Raw genomic sequence first — 22,348 nt, 5'->3', positions numbered from 1 at the left:
TTTCCTAAGTAAAGGAAGCCTGCTCAGAGATAAGTGTACTTTCCCCCTTTGAGAAGTCAAAACTACAAATTATTTTAATTTGACATCGTCTGAACAACAACAAAAGGTCATAGTCTTTTCTCCACCAGATGATCCCTTATAAATGAGTTAAAATCATTGCTGCTTCTTAATTTCATCTCTCCTTAATTCCACAGTGGAGTTTAATACATAAAATATACGTTGTGGAATTTTAATATGTATTAATATTTTAATAATAGTATAATGAAGTTATAAACTCATCAAAACAAAAGAAGAACGGCTGCTCCCACGAATGCCTCAACCTGAAGTGAGGCTCTGGCTTTACCAAAACAGGGTACAGGGACGGGAAGGGGGAAGAGAGACCCGTAGGGGACAGACACACGGACCAGCCTGGTGGATATGAACTACGGGGGGGGGGGGGGGGGGGGGGGCGGGATGCAAATGTAGACGGGCTGGGGGACTAAGGGCCGTTATAGAGGGGTGGCTGACGCCCTGCTGTAGGGGAGACGCCGCCGCCCTTGCTCTGGGCCAAGTCGCTCAGGCCAAAGCGCGGTGGCCTGTGGGGTGTGGGAATGGGGGGAGGGCGGATACTCGTGGGGACAGAAGGCGGGGCTTCAGAGGCCACACTTTGGCCCCCAAGGCCGCCGCCCACACCTGCAGCACAGCCGCGAACCGGCGCGTCACTCCCAACGGAAACGCCGTGCAGCCCGGGCGTCTGGCGAGGTGCGCGCCTCCTGGACCCCGCTACGACGCTTCGCCGCTCGGGCTCAGACGCCCGCATCTCTCCGCCGAGTGGGGGTTGGGGATACGGCGGCACCTACCGGGATCTGCGACTCTAGCCGCCGAGTCGCCGAAGACCACATCCCAGCCCGGACGGCGCCCCGGGGCCACAGGCACGGAGGGTCCAAGCGAAACCGGGGAGGCGGGAGGCACTCCGCCGACTCGACAGCGCGTCCCAGGTCAGTGTGAGGCCCTGGCTGTGCGAGCCCTACTTAGGGAAACTTTGGTTTGCGTGTTGGCTGCTGGGAGGAGGGCGCAGCCCGGGCCCAGCGGCCTCCGTGCGCCCCGCCCGGTAAGCTCAGGCCCTGGGAGCCGGCACCTCCCGCACACCCTGACTCTGCAGAGACCTGGCGCCCACTGAAGGCCTTCGGGGTGCAGGGCCCTGTCCAGAGACTCTGCCCCACCATTCCGGTCGCGCTCCACGGAGCCCATTCTCGCGCCTCCCGCAATCCCCGCCGGTTCTTGGCTCGGGCTTTGCGGCGGCGCGGTCTTGGACCCCGCCGGCATGCGGGTTTCGCCTCCTTCTCGGCCTTGCAGGGCTGGAGACGTGATGAGGGTAGCCCGCGGCCGCGGGATGTCTGAGAGGATCCGGGGCAGGGGGCTCGCGGGCGCGGGTCCGCGCCGCAGCGGGAGCGGCGCGCGCTCGGCCGCAAGAGCGCGCGGGTCGGAGGGACGGACTTGGACGTGTCTCCGCAGGTGTCTCCGGCCGCTTGGCGGCGGCAGGTGCAGGCTGGGCGCGGGGTGCGGGCCAGAGGGGGCTACGGAGCCGTTTGCAGCCACTGCCTCCACAAATGCGAGCCACACAGGTGCGGGCAGCCGGGTCCCCGGAGCTGTTGGGGGCGCAGAGCTTTGGCACCAGGACCTCAGTCCCTTTGTCGGAGAACTGGGGTCCAGAGGTGCGCCTGCCCCAGCATGGGGGCAATGGCTGCTCCCATCGGGCGTGCTATTTCCCAAAGAAGGGCCGTGTCCTCCGGGCGGGAGGTGTGGGGACCGCTCCGCAGCGGCTCTGGGCAGAACCCCTTCTCGTGGATGGCGATCGCCTCAGCCCTCCAGCTGTGCCTTGGCTCCGAGACGAGGCGACGAAACGCGCACCCCGCCCCCATCGGTGTCCCGATGCTGTCGCCCCAGTCACCTTCCTTTGCCCTTCTCCGACAGCACCTCGGGCTCGCTCCCTCCCCGCTCTCAGGAAAAGCTGAGCCAGTGAGGACTGTGAAGACGCTGCCAGAATCCTCAGCAGGCTAGAAATCCCATCACCTTGGTTCCCTGAGACTTGGAGGTATAGGTTGGCGTGTCTTTATGTGTGTGCGCTGGGAAGGGGGGTGTGTGTCTCAGAGACATGTGGGAGTGCAGCTCCCCCAGGGCCCAGCCCCAGGGCCCTGGGGGACAGCTGAACCAACTAGAAGTAACCAGCCCTTTTGGGTACGTGTGGGAAAGACAGCAAACCTCACCAGCTACTCCTCCCTCTTGGGCAGTTTCTAAATATTTCTTTCAAGCTGGTGCCAGAGAACACTTTTCCTGGCAAGTCACTATGTTTCCTGGGACAGTCTCAGCTGCATCTTTTGTTCTGGCTCTGACCCTTTCCTTGCATAGGGAGAAGACATATATCTTGCTTGTGGTGGGCAGGCTTGCCTCCTTCCAGGTGCAGCTGGCCTCCGCATCCTGGCCTGGGCTGCCCACTACAACTCTGGACTTTTCTCAGACCCGTCTGGGAAGGGTAGGACAGCAGACCTCCAGTACCTGACCTGTTCTAACTCAAGGCTGTACTCTTCTCTGAGCCTGTGGGCTCCCTTTGCCCCTCTCTAGGCGTGGCAGGCGTCTCTGCCCTTCACTCGTGTGCGGGAGAGTTGAGCATCAGGTGGCCTGGAGGTGATGACGGAGACAGCTTGGTGGGAGCCTGAGGCAGGAATTGATAGCTAATAGGTGGTGGGACTGGAATGAAGAATGAAGAGTTTGTCACAGATTCTTTCCCAGCGTGCACGGGAGGCACCCCCTATTGGGAGTGGAGCCTGGAATCTTATTAACAAACTCACCATGTGATCTTATGCCCACAGAAGGTGGAGAACCTGTTGGTATAGGCACATTAGCCCCCATTCTCAGACCCCATTAGCCCAGAGCATTCACGTTTAGTGATAATATGTTTAGAACCTGACATTGTTGAATTCCTAGCTGGCAAATATATTAGGATCTTCTAAGATCCTCACAGTCATCTTCAGTAAAGTAGGTATTATCCCCACTTTAAGAATGAGGAAACAGAAGCTCAAAGGAACAGCTTCTCAAGAGCCGGTAACTTGGGAGGAGACAGAGCCCCAGGCTTTGATACACAGTCTGCTGCCTCCTCTGGTCCCCTTGTGGGCAGCACAAAGACAGGGCATCCTGGGGCAAAGGTGAGGGGCTGAACTTTGAACTTGAAACCCATTTGTTGATTTCCACCCCCTTGCTGCCCTGCCCCACCATGGCCAGATAAGTAACTTTTTGGGAGGGAGCATACATCCTATCTGGAGGTGGAGTAAGAGGCTCAGAGGAAAATAAAATTTCTTTCTGAATGACAGGAAAACTGGGGGTGGCTTGGGGAGAAAAAGTCACAGGAAACACCAAGCCTATCATCTCCAAGATAGCTTTTAAAGCACCTCGGCCCACGTGGCACTGCCGTGTTAGATACCACACAAATTAGGTACTCAAAACAGAACCCTACTTTGTAAGAAGCAAGGAGACATAAGAGAAGGGACACAGGAACGTCTAGTTAAGTCCTGGCAAGCAGGTGAGTAAGAGAAAGAGTACCTTTCCCTCCTCAGCCACCTCATCTGCACAGAATGGGACAGACCAGGTGATGCTGCAGCCTTACCAACCGCAGCAGTCCTTGCAGGGTAGACTGCTTCCTGCACACACACACACACACACACCCCACACTGGATTGCCGTGCACAGAATCCACTCCAGACACTTTGCAGAGTCATAATCAGTGAAATATGATTAACTGCACAAACACTGTGGGGATGTCTTTCTCAACAAGGAATTAAAAAACTAGACTCCAAATGGGAGAGATGTGTGGAACAAATTATAGGTATTTATGTAGCTGTGATTAGCTTTGATTTCCTTCAGTAGGAACTGACAGCTGGCTGACAGAAAACTCGTCCAGGGAGAGAAAAGACATAAGTGAAGTATGAAATTTTGAATAATGTTTTCAGGTAACTTTCTATTTCCATGTAGAGTGGGTGTCTGGAGGGGTGAATGTAGTTATGGTTTGAATTGCTTCATTTATCGACAGATATTTTTAATAGGGTTCATAATTCTAAGATCCAGTGCTTTTTACTTCTTTTTCCTGCCTTCCAGTCCCGTGGTAGCTAGGAATTTCACCAGTCAGCCTGTAGACTCACTTTCTCTTGTTTTCAGCACACGGCTTCCAAGGTTGGAGCCTACCTGATCAATCTGTTCAGAGAATGAATCTTTGTTTTCTTGCCTAAGAGAGTGGTTGTCTACTTGGGGTGGGGTAAAGTTCTGGGGGTCCGGTTGTTCTATCCAACCATCCTGTAATGTTCAGCCCCGTGCCTCATTGCCACTTTTGGTGTCGTTTGGAACCTCCATGTCCTAAGCTTCCAGGGTCCTGTGGGTAAGCTGGCTTCCTTCTCGTGGGGGCCACCTCCCGGGGGCTTTATGTTGTAGCCTCTGCTATGCTAAGGCAGTTTACCACACCACCACCCACCTCTGTCTCCACAGCTTGTTTGAAATTGTTCATCTGATGATATCTCTCTTCCAGTTTTCTGTGTTCTTCAGAATAGATATCTTTTAAAAAAAATAACTAAACTGTAATTTTAGTGGGGCCTTGGGAGATGGAGAGAGGCACTAAAAGAGTAGAACAATATGCCATGATGAATTACAAGCAAAGTTAAAGACATTCTAATTTTAAAATCAAAAGCAATTTATCCAGCTGTTTAATAATTAACATCTTATAATAATGCAGAAATTATTGTATTTGGAACTTATAAGGAAAATGCACTTAAAGGATATCTTTTTCCATAGTTCACTTATTAGGTTCCATTTATATTTACAAACCATTATTTACAGATTCTAAAAAAAATTTTAAATATTTTATGTTATTTAAATAGTCTGTGGATTAGAGACATGATAAAACTAAAAGATGGCTAAATTCTGAGATAAAAATTTTAAAAAGAAGGGCTTCCCTGGTGGCGCAGTGGCTGAGAGTCCGCCTGCCGATGCAGGGGACACGGGTTCGTGCCCCGGTCTGGGAAGATCCCACATGACGCGGAGCAGCTGGGCCCGTGAGCCATGACCGCTGAGCCTACGTGTCTGGAGCCTGTGCTCCGCAGCGGGAGAGGCCACAACAGTGAGAGGCCCGCGTACCGCAAAAAAAAAAAAAAAAAAAAATTTAAAAAGAACACAGTGAGTATGAAGGCACAACAGGAAAGTCTTTTTCTAGATGTTGTCTGATTTCATTGCCAGCCCCCAGGGGACGAGTGTTTCATGATTGTCTTCCACAGATGGGGAACTCAAGACTCTGAGAGGCTGAGAGATTTGACCAGGGCGTACAGCTAGTAATTAGGAGAGTCAGGATGGAAATCTGGGTCTACCTGACTTTCAGACTTTCTCCAGTTGAACTGCTCTCTGTTTGGAAGGTGTAACAGAACTGGGGAATCATTTATAAGCTAGATTATGAGTCTGACTGAATGTTAATACAGTATTAGCACTAGGTACCCAGTAAGGATGTTTCACAGGAGGACACAGAAGGCGGGCACATTTCTGAACTAGGATCATTGTAGGCTAGAGAGGTGGTTTTCATCCCAGGTGGGGCTTACCTCTATGAAGAGTAAATAAATCAACTTCAATATGGGCATTTTTGACGTGCGAATGGGTGAGGTGAGATAAGAGAATGGACTGAAAGAGGGTGAAGGCATGAAGACAAGGGGATTATTCCAATAAAGTACCGATTACAAAATGAGACACCAGGAAACCTAACATGTATACACATGGAAGATAAAGTACCTGATAACGTTCTTTTCTGAAAATTTTAATGCTTAAACAATTCAGAATTGCTCTACTAAATGTGAACAATTTAAAAAGTGAGCCATCCAGTGGACCTTAGAAGTCTTTATAATGAGCAAAGCGTAAGCCTGTGTTGTTTGTGCTTGACAGCCCTGCGGTACTAAGGGGCGAGGTCTGCCTACGGCCTCACGGTAGATATATTCGCTAGTTGCCACTGGCTAGTGGTGTCACTGCCCAGCTTCCCTGAGGCCCTGGAGCCCATAGCACCCTCCCTTTCCACAGGACCAGAGCGGGGCCACTGCCCCCCTCAGACATCGCAGCCAGCCCCCCTTTTTCTCCCAGAACCTCCTGATGCCGAGTGTGGGAGGGAAAGTTATGGCAGGAAGTGGCCGGGTTTAGCACTGTGGAGAAAGATCTTTACATGAGGATATGTGAAAAGGTTTGAATGTCTTTCCAAAAGATTCTTTTAAGACTTTTTTTTAAAACAACATTGGCCCACATACTAGAAGCTATATGAAAGTTTAATATTGAAATCTGGTAACTGGCAACTGGTTCTCATTTGAATATCTGTTTATCAAATGCTACTTTTGGTCAAAGGTGCTTTTACATGATTGATACTGTTATCTCTTCTTGAATGGCAGTTCTATATTTTATATTACGTTCCAGCTTGTTTCTATAAGTCTCTTTGCTTTATTAAACCTATTTGTATACGAAAAATGCTAAAAGAAGGTTTCTTTTGTGATCACTGTCTCATGTGAGCCCTTTGCAGATGTTTTGCGTTCAGAATAAACCTCAGGTGGGACCCGATCTGTCAACCAGCCCTAAATTCCTAGGTTGCTGAGTTGCAGGTGTGTCTGGCTCTGGAATAGCTTTTTTAGAATGTTGCACGGGGGACAAAAATCATGTATTTCATGTGTTAACTTTTATTATATTTATGGATGTATATATCTAGTGGTTGTTCTTTGCTTAACATCATGAATGAAACTAAAGTGGAAACGAATAAGTATATTCTTTTGAGTACTGCTTATCAGGAGCTGACTAGCTGAAATTCCTTGAAAGTCTAGGCGTAAATACTATTGATAACACCACAAAAAGTGATTTATGTTGTGAAAACTAAGACTTACTATGGCTCTTTATAAATTTTAATTATGAAACATTCTTACATAAATGCTATGTTCTTTTTTCTGTACATGTCCCACTTTACAAAAGAGAATAGTAATATCATACAGGTGAGTACATGAAATATATACTCTTTGAAGAAGAAGAATAAAACGGACACCTATATACACACCACCCAGGTTGAGAAACAGAACATTACCTGAACCTTAAAAGCCTCTGTGTGTCCCTCCCAAATTGCATTGTTCTCCTTAGCCCTCACCAAGAGGTAACTTAGTCTTGACTATTGTGTAAATCGTTCCTTTGCTTTTTTGTTTTCTGAGTTTTCCACTTGCATGTGATCCTTAAGTAAATTAATTGTTTATTTTTGGAAAACTGGGTAGAAAGCACAAAATTAGATGAATAAAGAAAGATCAATATTAACAATATATGGCAAAAGTTCTCAGGAGAACATAAGTTGAACAGTCTCTGGATCTGAGTTCAGCTCAGCATTCCTGAGCATTTACAAGAGCCCCTCTGGGCAAGGTCATGAGTGAGTCCTGGGAAACATGGGGCTTACCATGATAGGGCTTCTGGCGGGCTGCAGTGTAGAGCAGATAGTGGATATGCAAAGGCAATGGGTTTTGAGTCTTTCTCCTCCTAAGCTCACCAAGACTTATCCCCAGATCTCAGAGCAGGTCAAAGTAAAACATTTGAGTAGGGCTGAAACGAGTGCCAGTGGCTGCCCCAGAAAGCAGGGTATGGAGGGGATAGCAGAGATGTGGTCAGGACAAAGCAAGTCATTTAAAGACCTGAGATCAGGCTTACCTGGGCATTTGGTCCTCAGTTAACAAGATGGTAAAATGGCAGTATGATCTCAGAGAGGATGTCTGTGCACATCCATTATCCTGGCATCTCCTCTCACCATCTTCTTGGGGATTTTCGGTGCCTTTCCTCTATGATGATCTCCAGATCTCGTTTCTTCTTTCTTGTTCCACCGTTTCATCTTGATAGAATATATTCTTCAGTAGATTCTTGAGAGTGTATCCCAATTCTTGACGGATGGCTTGGCTAGATAGAGAATTCTAATCTGGGAATCATTTTTCCTTCAGATTTTAAAAAATATTCCTCCGTTGCCTAAATCTTCTCTGTTCTCAGTGTTCTGGAAATTTACAACCATGTGCCATGGTCAGGGTCTGTCTTCATCCATTGTGCTATGTTCTCTTTGGACCCTTTCAATTTGGGAACTCATGTCCCTCATGTCTAAAAAATTTTCTTGATCTTATTCATCATTTCCTCTCCTGCTCACCCCTTTCTCCACCCCCACTATTGTCTCTTGCAAGAACTTCTATTAGTTGGATCTTGGATTTCCCGATCTAGTCCTCTAATTTTCTTGTTTTTTTCCCTCTTTATTCTTTTTGCTTGACTGTGTTAGAGATTTTTATCAATATTATTCAACCCTTCTATTGAGTTTTGGAGTTTGTATCATGTTTTTATCTTTTGAGAGCTTTTTATGATCTCTGAATATTCTTTTTAATAGACTCTTATCACTGTTTCATGGTTACAACATCTTCTTATCCCTTTGAGGATAATGAGTTTTTGAAGTTATTTTTCGGACTAATATCTGTCTTCTCCAAGTTGATTTTTCTATTCTTCTCTCTGTCTTTAATGTAAGAGGCTTTTTGTTTTCATGCTCATGATTAAAGGGCTTGGATTAAAAACCTAATGTGAAGCTTTTTCACATGAGTGACCTTTTTTTTTTTTAATTTTTGGCTGTGTCGGGTCTTCGTTTCTGTGCGTGGGCTTTCTCTAGTTGCGGCAAGCGGGGGCCACTCTTCATCGCGGTGCGCGGGCCTCTCACTATCGCGGCCTCTTTTGTTGCGGAGCACAGGCTCCAGACGCGCAAGCTCAGTAGTTGTGACTCACGGGCCTAGTTGCTTCGCGGCATGTGGGATCTTCCCAGACCAGGGCTTGAACCCATGTCCCCTGCATTGGCAGGCAGACTCTCAACCACTGCACCACCAGAGAAGCCCCATGAGTGACCTTTAAGCCACACTGTGGGATGATCTGGGTGGCATGTTGGGGAATCCCTGTGATCAGTCCTCTTAACTATTTTCTCCTTGGTAGGTCAGATTCTTGAGGGAAGAGTATAGCAGTTTTCTTCTAAAGGATAAAGATATGGCTGCCATCATTCTTGGAGCTGAGGTAGAAGGCTGTGAGTCCCTTCACTCAGTGGTCAGTAAACATACCATCACTTATTCTCCTATTTTCTTGTCCTCAAACATGCCTAGTGTTTCTCAGTCCAGAGACTCTCTGTTTCACCATTTCTGGAGAATAAACCACTGGACATCTTTTGAGGTGGGAGAGGGGCAGTCTTCTATCTCCTAGTGGCTTGGAGTGGAGGAGCACTTCTCAAACTTCAGTGTGCATGCAAATCACCTGGGGATCTAGTTGAACTGTAGGCTCTGACTCAATAGATCTGGGATGGAGCCTGAGATTTTGCATATTTAACAAGTTTCAGGTAATGCTGCTTCTGCTGGTCCAAGGTAGGACCACGGCACTTCCCGGAGCAAGACGTAGGGATCCAACTGCCTCTCTAACAGCTTTTCTCCTAGCCCTCCTTATTTAGCTGTACTCTCCACCCCCTAGTTATAGAGCCTCCTACTGCCGCCTCTTTCAAGGATTTTGTAGCGTACACGGGCTTAGTTCTCAACTCTGCCACCGATGACTCGAGGCACAGCCTTTTCAGGTTGGCTCAGTCAGTTACCACTGGCCTATCTGCTTTCTGGCTTCCAAAATGTTGTTTGTCATCTCCTCTCCTTTTCCTGCTATCTTTGTGAGTTTATGTTTTTTAAAAAAAAAAATCTTTACTTTTAGGGGATTTCAGGAAGGGACAAAATTAGACATACGTGTTCTGCCACATCACCGTAAGTATAATCATCTGCTAAAATATTTTCCTAAAGTTTGGTTGTAGTATGGTGTAGAGGCTGATTTATGATAAATAACTGTGCTATTTTAAGCCTCTAGATCTTTGCACAACGAGTGTTCTCTACTTTTCCTTTCCTCCTTTTTCTGCCTGCCAAACTCTCGCAGTCTTCAAGGTTTAGCTCAAATGGCTGGCCTCTGTGAAGCCCCTTCCATCCTCAAACCATTAAAGCCTGTGTGTAAACTCATAACCAGCTGCTTATACAGTAACTCTTCCAAACAGCTATGTAACCTCTTCAGGGCTAAGGCCTATACCTTTGTAGCTCAGTGCCCAGCACATATTAGGAGCTTACAGCTGTTTAACAATTGAATTAATTTCTATGTGCATGTCTATCTTTCCCTTTTTTCTTCACTTTCTTTCTGCTCTCTTTATCTCTTCTTTTCTTTAAGAAGTCATTATATTTATTATCCATTCCAGCAGTCCCCAACCTTTTTGGCACCAGGGACCAGTTTCGTGGAAGACAATTTTTCCACGGACCCTGGTAGGTGGGGAATGGTTTCAGGATGATTCAAGGGCATTACATTTATTGTGTACTTTATTTCTATCATTATTACACTGTAACATATAATGAACTAATTATACAACTCACCATAATGCAGAATCAGTGGGAGCCCTGAGCTTGTTTTCCTGCAACTACATGGTCCCATCCAGGGGTGATGGGAGACAGTGACCCGAAGTGTGTTTCTTATGTCCAGTCTCCTCCGTGATCTCGTTTTGGTCGTTGTCACTGCAGAAAACCCTGCTTCACAAAGATTGGAGGTTGGAAACGGAAACAGGCTTTTCAGTGCTTTTGTGGCAATCTCAGGATATTCCTCCTTGACTTTAATCCAGAACGTATGGAGATTTGACATTGTCTCAAGCATACTTTTAAGGCCACCGTCACTTGCAATCTCAAGCAGTTGATCCTCTTGTAGCTTGGACAAAGTCGATTCACCTGGCTTATTGACAGTATGGGTGGCGGATCCATTCCTTCCCAGTTTGGGGGTCTTTTGTGGTTGGGAAGTAATGCTCAAACTCTTTTAAAAGCTGAGATGGGTGATCATGCACCAGCTGGGAGAAAGAAGACCCTGGCTCGGTCTCTTTCAAAATCTCTGCTAATGTTTGAAACATGTCAAAAATCCTAATGTTCGCTTGTCGCCCCCATAATTCCAGTTTGGCTTTGAATGCAGCCACTTTATCTACCGACTTGAACACAGTTGTCATTCTCCCCTGAAGTGACAGAATGAGTTCGTTGAGCAGGTTGAATACGTCACACAAGTAAGCAAGTTTTTTTTTGTTTTTTTAAAATAAATTTATTTATTTTATTTATTTATTTTTTGGCTGTCTTGGCTCTTCGTTGCTGTGCGTGGGCTTTCTCTAGTCGTAGCGAGCGGGGGCTACTCTTTGTTGCGGTGCGAGGGTTTCTCATCACGGTGGCTTCTCTTTGTTTTGGAGCACAGGCTCTAGGCACGCTGGCTTCAGTAGTTGTGGCACGCGGGCTCAGTAGCTGTGGCTCATGGGCTGTAGAGCGCAGGCTCAGTAGTTGTGGCACATGGGCTTAGTTGCTCTGCAGCTTGTGGGATTTTCCTGGACCAGGGCTCGAACCCGTGTCCCCTCCACTGGAAGGCAGATTCCCAACCACTGTGCCACTAGGGAAGCCCAAGTAAGCAAGTTTTGTGACCCATTCTGTGTCACTGAAATGTGCTGCCAGTGGTAGCTGTTTTTCTAAAAGAAATCTCTGGAGCGGCTCTCAGAACTCAAAAACTCTGGCCAGTGATCTACCTTTAGAAAGCCATCTCACTTCTGTGTATAAGAAAAGACTTGTATACTCTGCGTCCATCACCTCATAGAGCTGTGCGAACAGACATATGAGTTAAGGGCATGTACCTTATTGTGGTTGATAATTTTAAGCACATCTTGTGAAATGTTGTTAAGTTCAGGTGACATTTTTCGGCTAGCCAGCATTTCTCTAGGGATGACACAGTGCATAGACTCACATTCAGAAGCAACCTCTTTGACCTGAGTAGTGAAATCAGAAAGCCGTCCAGTCATGGCAGCCGCTCTGTCTGTACGTATGCCAACACAAAATGACCAATTCAGTTTTCCTGATATGCAATCATTCAAAGAGTTGAATAGTTCTGCAGCTGTGGTGTTGGTTGGCAAAAAAAGTACACATAACATATCATGCACATCCTCCTGAAAAATATATCACACAAAAACAAGCATTGTTGCCTTGTTGTCAACATCGGTAGACTTGTCAACCTGGATTGCGTACTACGGTGACTTATTAAGCCTAACAATTGTGCCTCAGTATCCTCTGCTATTTCATCAATTCGTCTAGTTATGGTGCTAGCCGAAAGAGGAACACATGCCACCTTTTGAACTGCAGCCTCTCCTAAAAGTTCATGACAAATGTCCTCAGCAGCAGGCAGGATCAACTCTTCCCTAGTAGTAAAGGGCTTCTTAGCTTTAGCAATGCCGTTAACCACTAAGAATGATGCTTTCAGTGCAGACACATTTGATGAAGTGGTGGCCTTCAATAATTGCTTCTGTTTTTCGTGTTAACGTTTTTTTCTTTTGAAAAGGTCCAAAGGCTTGTCTTCTAATGCAGGGTGCTTGGTCTCCATGTGGCAAAGTGGTTTTGAAGGTTTCATGGCTTCCTTGGATAGCCTGTCGCCACATGTTATACAGAGAGGGCTTGAAGAATGTGAATCACCTGTTGCAGTGAACCTGTAATTTAAGTAGGACTCTTGGTATTTTCTTTTAAATGCAGCTTTCTTTTTGTTGGCAGTCTTAAGAGTCTTCTGCTGTCGCATCATTGTGTCTTTTCCCCTCTTCAAAGAAGCTCTCCAGCAACGTTTGTTTTTTACTCAATTTGGCTAGGATTAGCTTGCGGGCTTACCAAAACTGTGAGTGAGACAAGGGTGCAGTGCAGGAAAGAGGTGCGGACGGAAGTGGTAAATAAAACAATGGGTGGGCCACACATGGACTGAAATAAGTATCAGATTCTGACTTAAAGCCTGCCACCAGATGCAGCCTAATTGTCACTTGCCACTCACTGATAGGGTTTTGATATGAGTCTGGAAGCAATTGATTTATTATGGTCTCTGTGCAAACCTCTCTGCTAATGATAATCTGTATTTGCAGCCGCTCCCCTGCACTAGCATCACTGCTTCAGCTCCACCTCAGATCATCAGGCATTAGATTCTCATAAGGAGCATGCAACCTAGATCCCTCGCATGCACAGTTCAGAGTAAGGTTCACACTCCTATGAGAATCTAAAGCCGCCGCTCATCTGACAGGAGGCGGAGCTCAGGCGGTAACGTGAGCGATGGGGAGCTGCAGTAAACATAGATGAAGCTTCGCTTGCTTGCCTGCCGCGCACCTCCTGCTGTGCGACCTGCTTCCTAACAGGCCACAGCACAGACTGGTACTGGTCCGTGGCCCGGGGATTGGGGATCCCTTCTCTATTCTACTATACAATAGAAATCCGTGTCCCATATTCTTTATTTTAAAAATAAATGAGTAGAGTAAATAATACCTCTTGATTTCTCAAAGCTACACAATTCAATGAAATAGATCTAAATGTTATACAAACTTCTATTTGATTTTTCTCCCCAGCTCTAAGGACTGTTACAAGACTAACATTTCCTTGGCTCTCGATAAAGACATAATTCTTATCACCTCATGAAGTTATCTGTTGAATAAGTTTAAATCTAAATTTTTATTTATGTATTTATTTATTTATTGGCCATGCCGCATGACTTGTGGGATATTAGTTCCCCGACCAGGGATTGAACCCAGGCCCTCAGCAGTGAGAGCACAGAGCCCTAACCATTGGACTGCCAGGGAAATCCTGAATCTAAATTATTTAAATAAATTAAACAAATAATTTTCAGTTTTAATGATAATAAAATGTTTTTAAAGTCTATATGTCTTCACTTGTTTCTAGCCTAGAAAACTTTTTTGGAGCAACTGTCAAAATTTAACTCAATAGTATGTTGCTAACCCCATAACCTAGTCAGTGGACAATTTAAGTAATGGAATCAAGAAAACTACATAATCTCATGCTCACCATTCCTATCTCAGTGTGAATTCCAGACATTATATCAGTTATTTTAACATCTTGTAGTCCAAATATTTTTCATCCTTTAAAAGAAACATCGAAATGCCCCTCAAATTGAAAATTTAGATCTTAATTGCATTATTTAACTGAAAAGCATGTTTAAGTAATTAATACTAAGAAGTTTTTGTACTAAGCTATCGTAAACATGCTCTATTTTAGTTGATTCAGTTGCAGTTACACAGAATTTTGGCTTTTTTGCTTAAATTTGCATTTTAATATTATTTTAAAAATATTTTTCACAGGTGGAAACTAAGTGGATTATTGTTTAATTGATGTGGGATTTAGAGAAGTACTAGGCTAGTGTTATGTCATAAATATTCAATGAAGATTTTGGGAAAGTAAATTTTAGCTCAAGCTTCCCTAAATGTTGTTACTCTTCTAAATTTTTCTCTATATTAATAACACAATCTTATTTATGTCTTCTTTATACATATTTCAGACATTAGTTGTGAATAACAACATGAATATAAATTGGGACATTGATTCAGGCTAATCTTTTGTTCTTCATCTTCTTTGCTAACCAGGTATTGATTCTGACTTTTGAAGATGGATGAAGGTATAGAAATTTCCAGTGATGGAAATTCTCTGATCAAAGCGGTCCATCAGAGCCGGCTTCGCCTTACAAGACTCTTGCTGGAAGGCGGAGCCTACATTAATGAGAGCAATGACCGAGGGGAAACACCTTTAATGATTGCTTGTAAGACCAAACATGTTGATCACCAGAGCATCAGTAAAGCCAAAATGGTTAAATACCTATTAGAAAACAATGCTGATCCCAACATACAGGACAAATCTGGGAAAACTGCTTTGATGCATGCTTGCTTAGAAAAAGCTGGTCCTGAAGTTGTTTCTTTGCTCCTAGAGAGTGGGGCTGACCTCAGCTTGCAAGACCACTCTAGTTACTCGGCCCTTGTTTATGCTGTAAATTCAGAAGACAGAGAGACCCTGAAAGTCCTACTTAGTGCTTGCAAGGCAAAAGGGAAAGAGGTCATTATCATAACGACAGCAAAATCGCCCTGTGGCAGGCACACTACCAAACAGTACTTAAATATACCTCCTGTGGATATGGATGAGTGTTATTCCCCAGCCACCTGTGCCACTCCTTCAGAAATAGACTTAAAAACAGCCTCATTGCCACTATCACATTCTTCTGAAACTGAAATGACACTTTTTGCCTTTAAAGATCTGGAACCCACAGGAAGCAGTGATGATATGGGGGACCCAAGCTCCCCCTTGAGGAAGCCTTGCATGGCCCCTAATGGGCCGAAGCTACCTCAAGCTCCACACTGGATCAAGAGTCCCCCCTCATTAATGCACCAGAACAGAGTGGCGTCCTTACAAGAGGAGCTCCAGGATATTACTCCAGAGGAAGAATTATCCTACAAAACCAATGGGCTGGCACTTTCCAAGCGATTCATCACTAGGCACCAAAGTATTGATATAAAAGACACTGCACATTTGTTAAGAGCCTTTGACCAGGCCAGCTCAAGAAAGATGTCATATGAGGAAATAAATTATCAATCAGTTTTTTCAGAAGGAAAGCAGCAATGCATTGACATCCCAGTTGACCGGGACCCAGACTCTAACCAGACAATATTTACTTCCACCTTAAGAAGTATAGTTCAAAAAAGAAACTCAGGAGCAAATCACTATAGCTCTGATTCCCAGCTCTCAGCTGGTCTCATCCCTGCAACTTTAGATGATGGCAAAACACTTACAGGAAAGAAAAAGATCCTCTCACCATCTTCTTCTTTGTTGTCAGGATCCAAAGAATTGTTGGAGAATATCCCACCAGGTCCCCTGAGCAGGAGAAATCATGCCCTTTTAGAAAGGCGTGGTTCGGGAGCTTTCCCTTTAGATCACAGCATTACACAAACCAGACCAGGATTTCTGCCACCCTTAAATGTGAATCCTCACCCTCCCATCTCAGATATCAATGTCAGCAACAAGATTTCCAGCCTTCTTTCTTGTGGTCAAAAAATGCTTATGCCAACAGTTCCTATTTTCCCCAAAGAATTCAAAAGTAAAAAAATGTTGTTAAGGAGACAATCATTGCAAACAGAACAAATTAAGCAATTAGTTAATTTTTAAGAGATGGCTAGAAAATACGTTTTGTTCACATGTCTATACCAGAGAAATATGGAACTAGAGAAGAAAATTCAAACGTTCATCCTTTTAAATCTTTTAAGTGGTTAGTCCATAACAGTTAGGGGTATCAAAATGTACTGTGTATCATCATATTAGGCACTGTGGATATACAAATAATAGATAGCTTTTGCTAAGGGAATTCTCTCAAACAAAATTAAAACTTTTTTTCAAAACCTTCAATATTTAACAACCTTCATGTGGTCCAAGTTTTTAATTTAAACAAAAATAAGCAAAGAAAGAAGGTCACATATGTTGGAGATAACTTTAAAAATTTCAGATTTGCCAAATATTTTATTAGGAAACATTGTGTTCAAATCAATTTTTAAAAAGCATTTCATGATTGTAATTTTCCATGATGCCAACAGCATAAAAGAAAACATAAACAGCTATAAAGTGTTCTATGATCAATAAGCCTAAGCTACAAAGAAAGAATGAACTAATTCTTGAAAAATGTTGACTGCAGGTAGGTGACAACCTAATTAACATTTTAAAAGGTCAGCCATTATAGTAGACGAGGCAGCTATATGTGTTGTCAGCTTAATAAGTGTCAAAAATGGCAGATCTGAGTTTTATAAGCTAGTAATAATCTGTACCAAGTGTTTCTGTGCTGTTTTTTGCTTTTCTTTGTTTTTTAATGTTATTTATGGAATTCTTCCTTCTCCATATCCTTTAATTCCTGTTATTGTTTTTTGAAGCTTATTCATAGGTTCCCAATAACAAGATAATACAAAATTTAAAAAGCATTTCTCATTTTCTTATAATCAAAGTGTTCTTGTCTTTTTAAAGACAACCAAAAAAAAAGTTTGGGATTTATCATAAATAGAAACTAAATGCTTGCTTTGGTTGTAAAAACGAAAAACTGATCATTAGATTATCTTAGGTTAGCTAAAATTGAGAAAGCCAGTAGAAATTTAATTACAAAATGTATTAAATATTTGGTCAATATTAAACTATATTTTTTTCTGATATATAATTGTTAGACATTTATATAATTAGAATAATTAGGATAATTTCCTTGTGTGACATTCCAATCATCTAGTATTTAGGACCTGTGAATAACTTCTAACAAAGTAAATGAATACCATGCTAGAACCATAAAATATTATAAAATGACTATATCATCTATATGATTTCAAAGCATAGTGTTTATAGAGAGACCTTATTTCAGTCTAGCAGTTTTACAACAAAGAATAAATCAAACTGTACAAAACCTGAGTGTATTAATTTGAGATCCTAGCACCTGGCATGATGCTTTTCTTCACAATTTGATATAAGCAAGTTGTTATGTACATAGTAATTATTTAATTTCTTGTGGCTTTTATTTGAAAAAGTAACCGTAAGTTTTCCATTTAATGTTTTGAAAAACATTAATATTAATTGCACTAGAAGTATTTTTTGATTCAGAACTTAGAATCGTACCTGATGTTTATAGGTAACCGTAACCCTTTTCGCAAGTTTTAATATTGAGAAAAGGTCTTGGCTTTACATTGTAAGGGTACAGTTTGGAAGAATATGTAGCTAGATTAGTTCATAAACAAAATGGTATCAATAAAGATTTAAATGCCATTTGGGGTATCAGTGATTTTTACTTACCTCAAATACTAATGATAAATATTTCAACATAATCTGAAGAGAAATTGTGCCACGTATGTTACTTTGAGTAAATAGAAAACTAAGAAAGAATAACATTTGTTGCTATTCTCATCCCAACATGAAAAGAATATTTAATAGGATTAAAACTTTGTTGGCCATATTTGGAAGAATTTTTAGTCTTGTGTCAATCCTAGGAATATTTTAGGGGCTGTGGTTGCTTGAGCCTACTTGTAAAGTCATCCTGTGGGACTCAGTTGAGATTAGACAGCTGACCTTAAGTACTGAAAGGACTGATGACTGACTTAGTCTGAATCCTCCAGATTAAGAAAAACTAGAACCAGAAATTTGAAGTTACAGAAATATTTCAACTCGTTTACCTACTAGAGCTGTCCATCTATGGAAAAGTCTATCCTAGGAAGATAAGAACCACTTTTGGAAATAGGCTGAGGATAGATGTTGATCAGAGATTTAACAAAAGAGATTCCTTTTATTGAATAATCTTTAAAGTCTTCAATTTTGAAGGTTGTTTGAGATAGGCTTTACTTATTAACAATTCTAGATTCATTGGGACAAGTTGAAAACTAATGATTGAAATTACATTTTTTAAAAACATCTTTATTGGAGTGTAATTGCTTTACAATGTTGTGTTAGTTTCTGCTGCATAACAAAGTGAATCAGCTATACATATACATATATCCCCATATGTCCTCCCTCTTGCCCCTCCCTCCCACTCTCCCGATCCCACCCCTCTAGGTGGTCACAAAGCACGGCAGCTGATCTCCTCGTAATATGCAGCTGCTTCCCAGTAGCTATCTGTTTTACATTTGGTATATGTCAATGCTACTCTCTCACTTTGTCCCAACTTGCTCTTCACCCTCCCTGTGTCCTCAAGTCCACTTTCTACAACTGCATCTTTATTCCTGTCCTGTCCCTAGGTTCATCAGAATCAATTGTTTTCTTTAGATTCCATATATGTGTGAGCATACGGTATTTGTTTTTCTCTTTCTGACTTAACTTCACTCCATATGACAGACTCTAGGTCCATCCACCTCACTACAAATAGTTCAATTCCATTTCTTTTTATAGCTGAGTAATATTCCATTGTATATATGTGCCACATGTTCTTTATCCATCCGTCAGTGGACACTTAGGTTGCTTCCGTGTCCTGGCTATTGTAAATAGTGCTGCAGTGAACATTGTGGTACATGTCTCTTTTTGAATTATGGTTTTCTCAGGGTATATGCCCAGCAGTGGGATTGCTAGGTCATATGGTAATTCTATTTTTCGATTTTTAAGGAACTTCCATACTGTTCTCCATAGTGGCTGTATCAATTTACATTCCCACCAACAGGGCAAGAGTGTTCCCTTTTCTCCACACCCTCTCCAACATTTATTGTTTGTAGATTTTTTTGATGATGGCCATTCTGACCGGTGTGAGATGATATCTCATTGTAGTTTTGATTTGCATTTCTCTAATGATTAGTGATGTCGAGCATCCTTTCATGTGTTTGTTGACAATCTGTATATCTTCTTTGGAGAAACGTCTATTCAGGTCTTCTGCCCATTTTTGGATTGGGTTGTTTTTTTGATGTTGAGCTGCATGAGATGCTTGTATATTTTGGAGATTAATCCTTTGTCCATTGCTTCATTTGCAAATATTTTCTCCCATTCTGAGGGCTGTTTTTTTGTCTTGTTTATGGTTTCCTTTGCTGTGCAAAAGCTTTGAAGTTTCATTAGGTCCCATTTGTTTATTTTTGTTTTTATTTCCATTTGTCTAGGAGGTGGATCAACAAGGATCTTGCTGTGATTTATGTCATAGAGTGTTCTGCCTATGTTTTCCTCTAAGAGTTTTATAGTGTCTGGCCTTACATTTAGGTCTTTAATCCAGTTTGAGTTTATTTTTGTGTATGGTGTTAGGGAGTGTTCTAATATCATTCTTTTACATGTCGCTGTCCAGTTTTCCCAGCACCACTTATTGAAAAGGCTGTCTTTTCTCCACTGTACATTCCTGCCCCCTTTATCAAAGATAAGGTGACCATATGTGCGTGGGTTTATCTCTGGGCTTTCTATCCTGTTCCATTGATCTATATTCCTGTTTTTGAGCCAGTACCACACTGTCTTGATTACTGTAGCTTTGTAGTATAGTCTGAAGTCAGGGAACCTGATTCCTCCAGCTCCGTTTTTCATTCTCAATATTGCTTTGGCTAGTTGGGGTCTTTTGTGTTGCCATACAAATTGTGAAATTTTTTGTTCTAATTCTGTGAACAATGCCCTTGGTAGTTCAATAGGGGTTGCACCAAATCTGTAGATTGTTTTGGGTAGTATAGTCATTTTCACAACGTTGATTCTTCCAATCCAAGAACATGGTATATCTCTCCATCTGTTTGTATCATCTTTAATTTCTTTCATCAGTGTCTTACAGTTTTCTGAATACAAGTCATTTGTCTCCTTAGGTGGGTTTATTCCTAGGTATTTTATTCTTTTTGTTGCAGTGGTAAATGGGAGTGTTTCCTTAACTTCTCTTTCAGATTTTTCATCATTAGTGTATAGGAATGCAAGAGATTTCTGTGCGTTAATTTTGTATCCTGCTACTTTACCAGATTCATTGATTAGCTCTAGTAGTTTTCTGGTAGCATCTTTAGGATTCTCTATGTATAGTATCATGTCATCTGCAGTGACAGTTTTACTTCTTCTTTTCTGATTTGGATTCCTTTTATTTCTTTTTCTTCTCTGATTGCTGTGGCTAAAAATTCCAAAACTATGTTGAATAATAGTGGTGAGAGTGAGCAGCCTTGTCTTGTTCCTGATCTTAGAGGAAATGGTTTCAGTTTTTCACCATTGAGAATGATGTTGGCTGTAGGTTTGTCATGTATGGCCTTTATTATTTTGAGGTAAGTTCCCTCGATGCCTACTTTGTGGAGGGTTTTTATCATAAACGGGTGTTGAATTTTGTCAAAAGCTTTTTCTGCATATATTGAGATTATCATATGGTTTTTCTCCTTAAATTTGTTAATATGGTGTATCACATTGGAAATTACATTTTTGAATTTCAATCATCCACATGACTTCTTGGCTTTATTTTCACAATTATTAAGTGTTAGTTTTAGTGGCGCAAATTTAAATTTTGATTGTCAGGCAACACATTTCAAAAAGGATCTTCTCCTTTTCCAAAAAAAAAAAAATTGCTGTATTATCCCTGCAGCTGTGGGTCCTATAAATATGAAGAATCTGACATCCAAGGGAAGAACAGTTCCACCAAGGGATTTTATCACTGTCTTTTGAAATGGAAACGGTGATAACCATCTAGTCATCCCAGGCTCCTTCGTAAGAGAAAAAGGGGTCATGACGTTCGTTGAAATAATTCTCAGTACTACAAATAGGAGGTAGAAGGAATATGGGTGGAATTTGAGCAATTCACTGGGGACTCCCTTGTATTATCATAGTCAGTGGTAAATATAGGTTATCACAATCCCACACAGGCAGAAGCATCAATGCCTCAGAATTCTCAAGAATGAAGAGATGGGGGTACACCACCAGGTACATTCTTGACATTTCTGCCCATAGCTGTTGGAAGGGACAGCCTCAGGTGTCATATGACCCCACTGGTTCCCTTCCTCCCCAACAGTAAAGTGGACCAAGGATGGATAAGTGACTGAAAGGAACAAACTGGGATGAACCAATGGGGCTTTCTCTCAGTAATCTAAATTTGTTCTGTGGAGCACTGGAGTCCATGACCTCCCACTGCTGAGGACCCTGTCTTAGTTCTTGCCTAGGACAGTGGTCTTAGTTCTTACCCTTCCTGCAGTCTAGATGTTCAGCTTTTCCCTAAATTTTCTGGATATATCTCCTTATGGTAACTTCCTCCCTAGCCTCAGTTATTGGAGTTAATTTGAGTAGGATTCTATTATTGCATCCTAAATGTTTCCGACCAAGACAGTACCTAAAGCAGTATCAGTTGGATCAAAATGGAAAATATGGTCCAGAAATAAGATAATCATTATCAGAACAAGGACTGCATGGCTCACGCAATGAAAGTTCCAACTCATAGGGCAGCTTTGGCACCTAAGGATTCAGCTTTGAAGAGTATCAGGAGACAGTGTCTTCATCAGTGACCATAGCATGTCACATAGGCTCTTTAGAACAACGCCTGGCATATAGTATGCACTCCAAATTTTTGTTGCTTCTTATCATCATAAATATGAGGATAAAGAATTTTGAGAAACTAGAAAACTTTGATAAATTGGTGAGACAAGGTTATAATTATTCTCTTTCCCCTACAAAGTTCCAAATAGGTCATTTATTTAATACATCCCTTTTAACTCAAAAACAACTTAAATATACTTTTGTACTGTTTGAATTTTTAAAAACCACCTGCATATATATTTTTTCAATTTAAAGACTAATAGGGAATTCCCTGGCAGTCCAGTGGTTAGGACTCCGAGCTTTCACTGCTGAGGGCCTGGGTTCGATCCCTGGTCAGGGAACTAAGATCCCACAAGCTGTGCAGTGCGTCCAAGATGAAAAAATGTAAAAAAAAAAAGAGACTAATAAAACTTTTTCAATAACTGAATACATAGAGACGCAGAATATATTTAAATGTACTACACACATTTTATAGCTTAAGCA

General features: G+C 42.5%; 1 protein-coding gene across 1 annotated transcript; it reads left to right on the top strand.

Annotated features, from left to right (window-relative positions):
* Positions 1–901: 901 nt before the first annotated feature.
* ANKRD34B (ankyrin repeat domain 34B) lies at positions 902–16,072 on the top strand. The gene is made up of 4 exons (XM_065875229.1): positions 902–977; positions 1,954–2,074; positions 3,897–3,982; positions 14,506–16,072. Exon 4 carries the CDS (start codon positions 14,528–14,530, stop codon positions 16,070–16,072), a length of 1,545 nt encoding a protein of 514 aa, XP_065731301.1. The 5' UTR covers positions 902–977; positions 1,954–2,074; positions 3,897–3,982; positions 14,506–14,527.
* The last annotated feature ends 6,276 nt before the right edge of the window (positions 16,073–22,348 follow it).

This window comes from Phocoena phocoena, chromosome 3, assembly GCF_963924675.1.
Source record: "Phocoena phocoena chromosome 3, mPhoPho1.1, whole genome shotgun sequence".
NCBI lineage: Eukaryota > Metazoa > Chordata > Mammalia > Artiodactyla > Phocoenidae > Phocoena > Phocoena phocoena.
The sequence above is the reverse complement of the archived record's forward strand: the minus strand, read 5'-3'. Positions and strand labels throughout refer to the sequence as shown.

Excerpts from the sequence above, each read along its gene's own strand:
- ANKRD34B (XM_065875229.1), top strand. The coding sequence starts at position 14,528 with ATGGATGAAGGTATAGAAATTTCCAGTGATGGAAATTCTCTGATCAAA.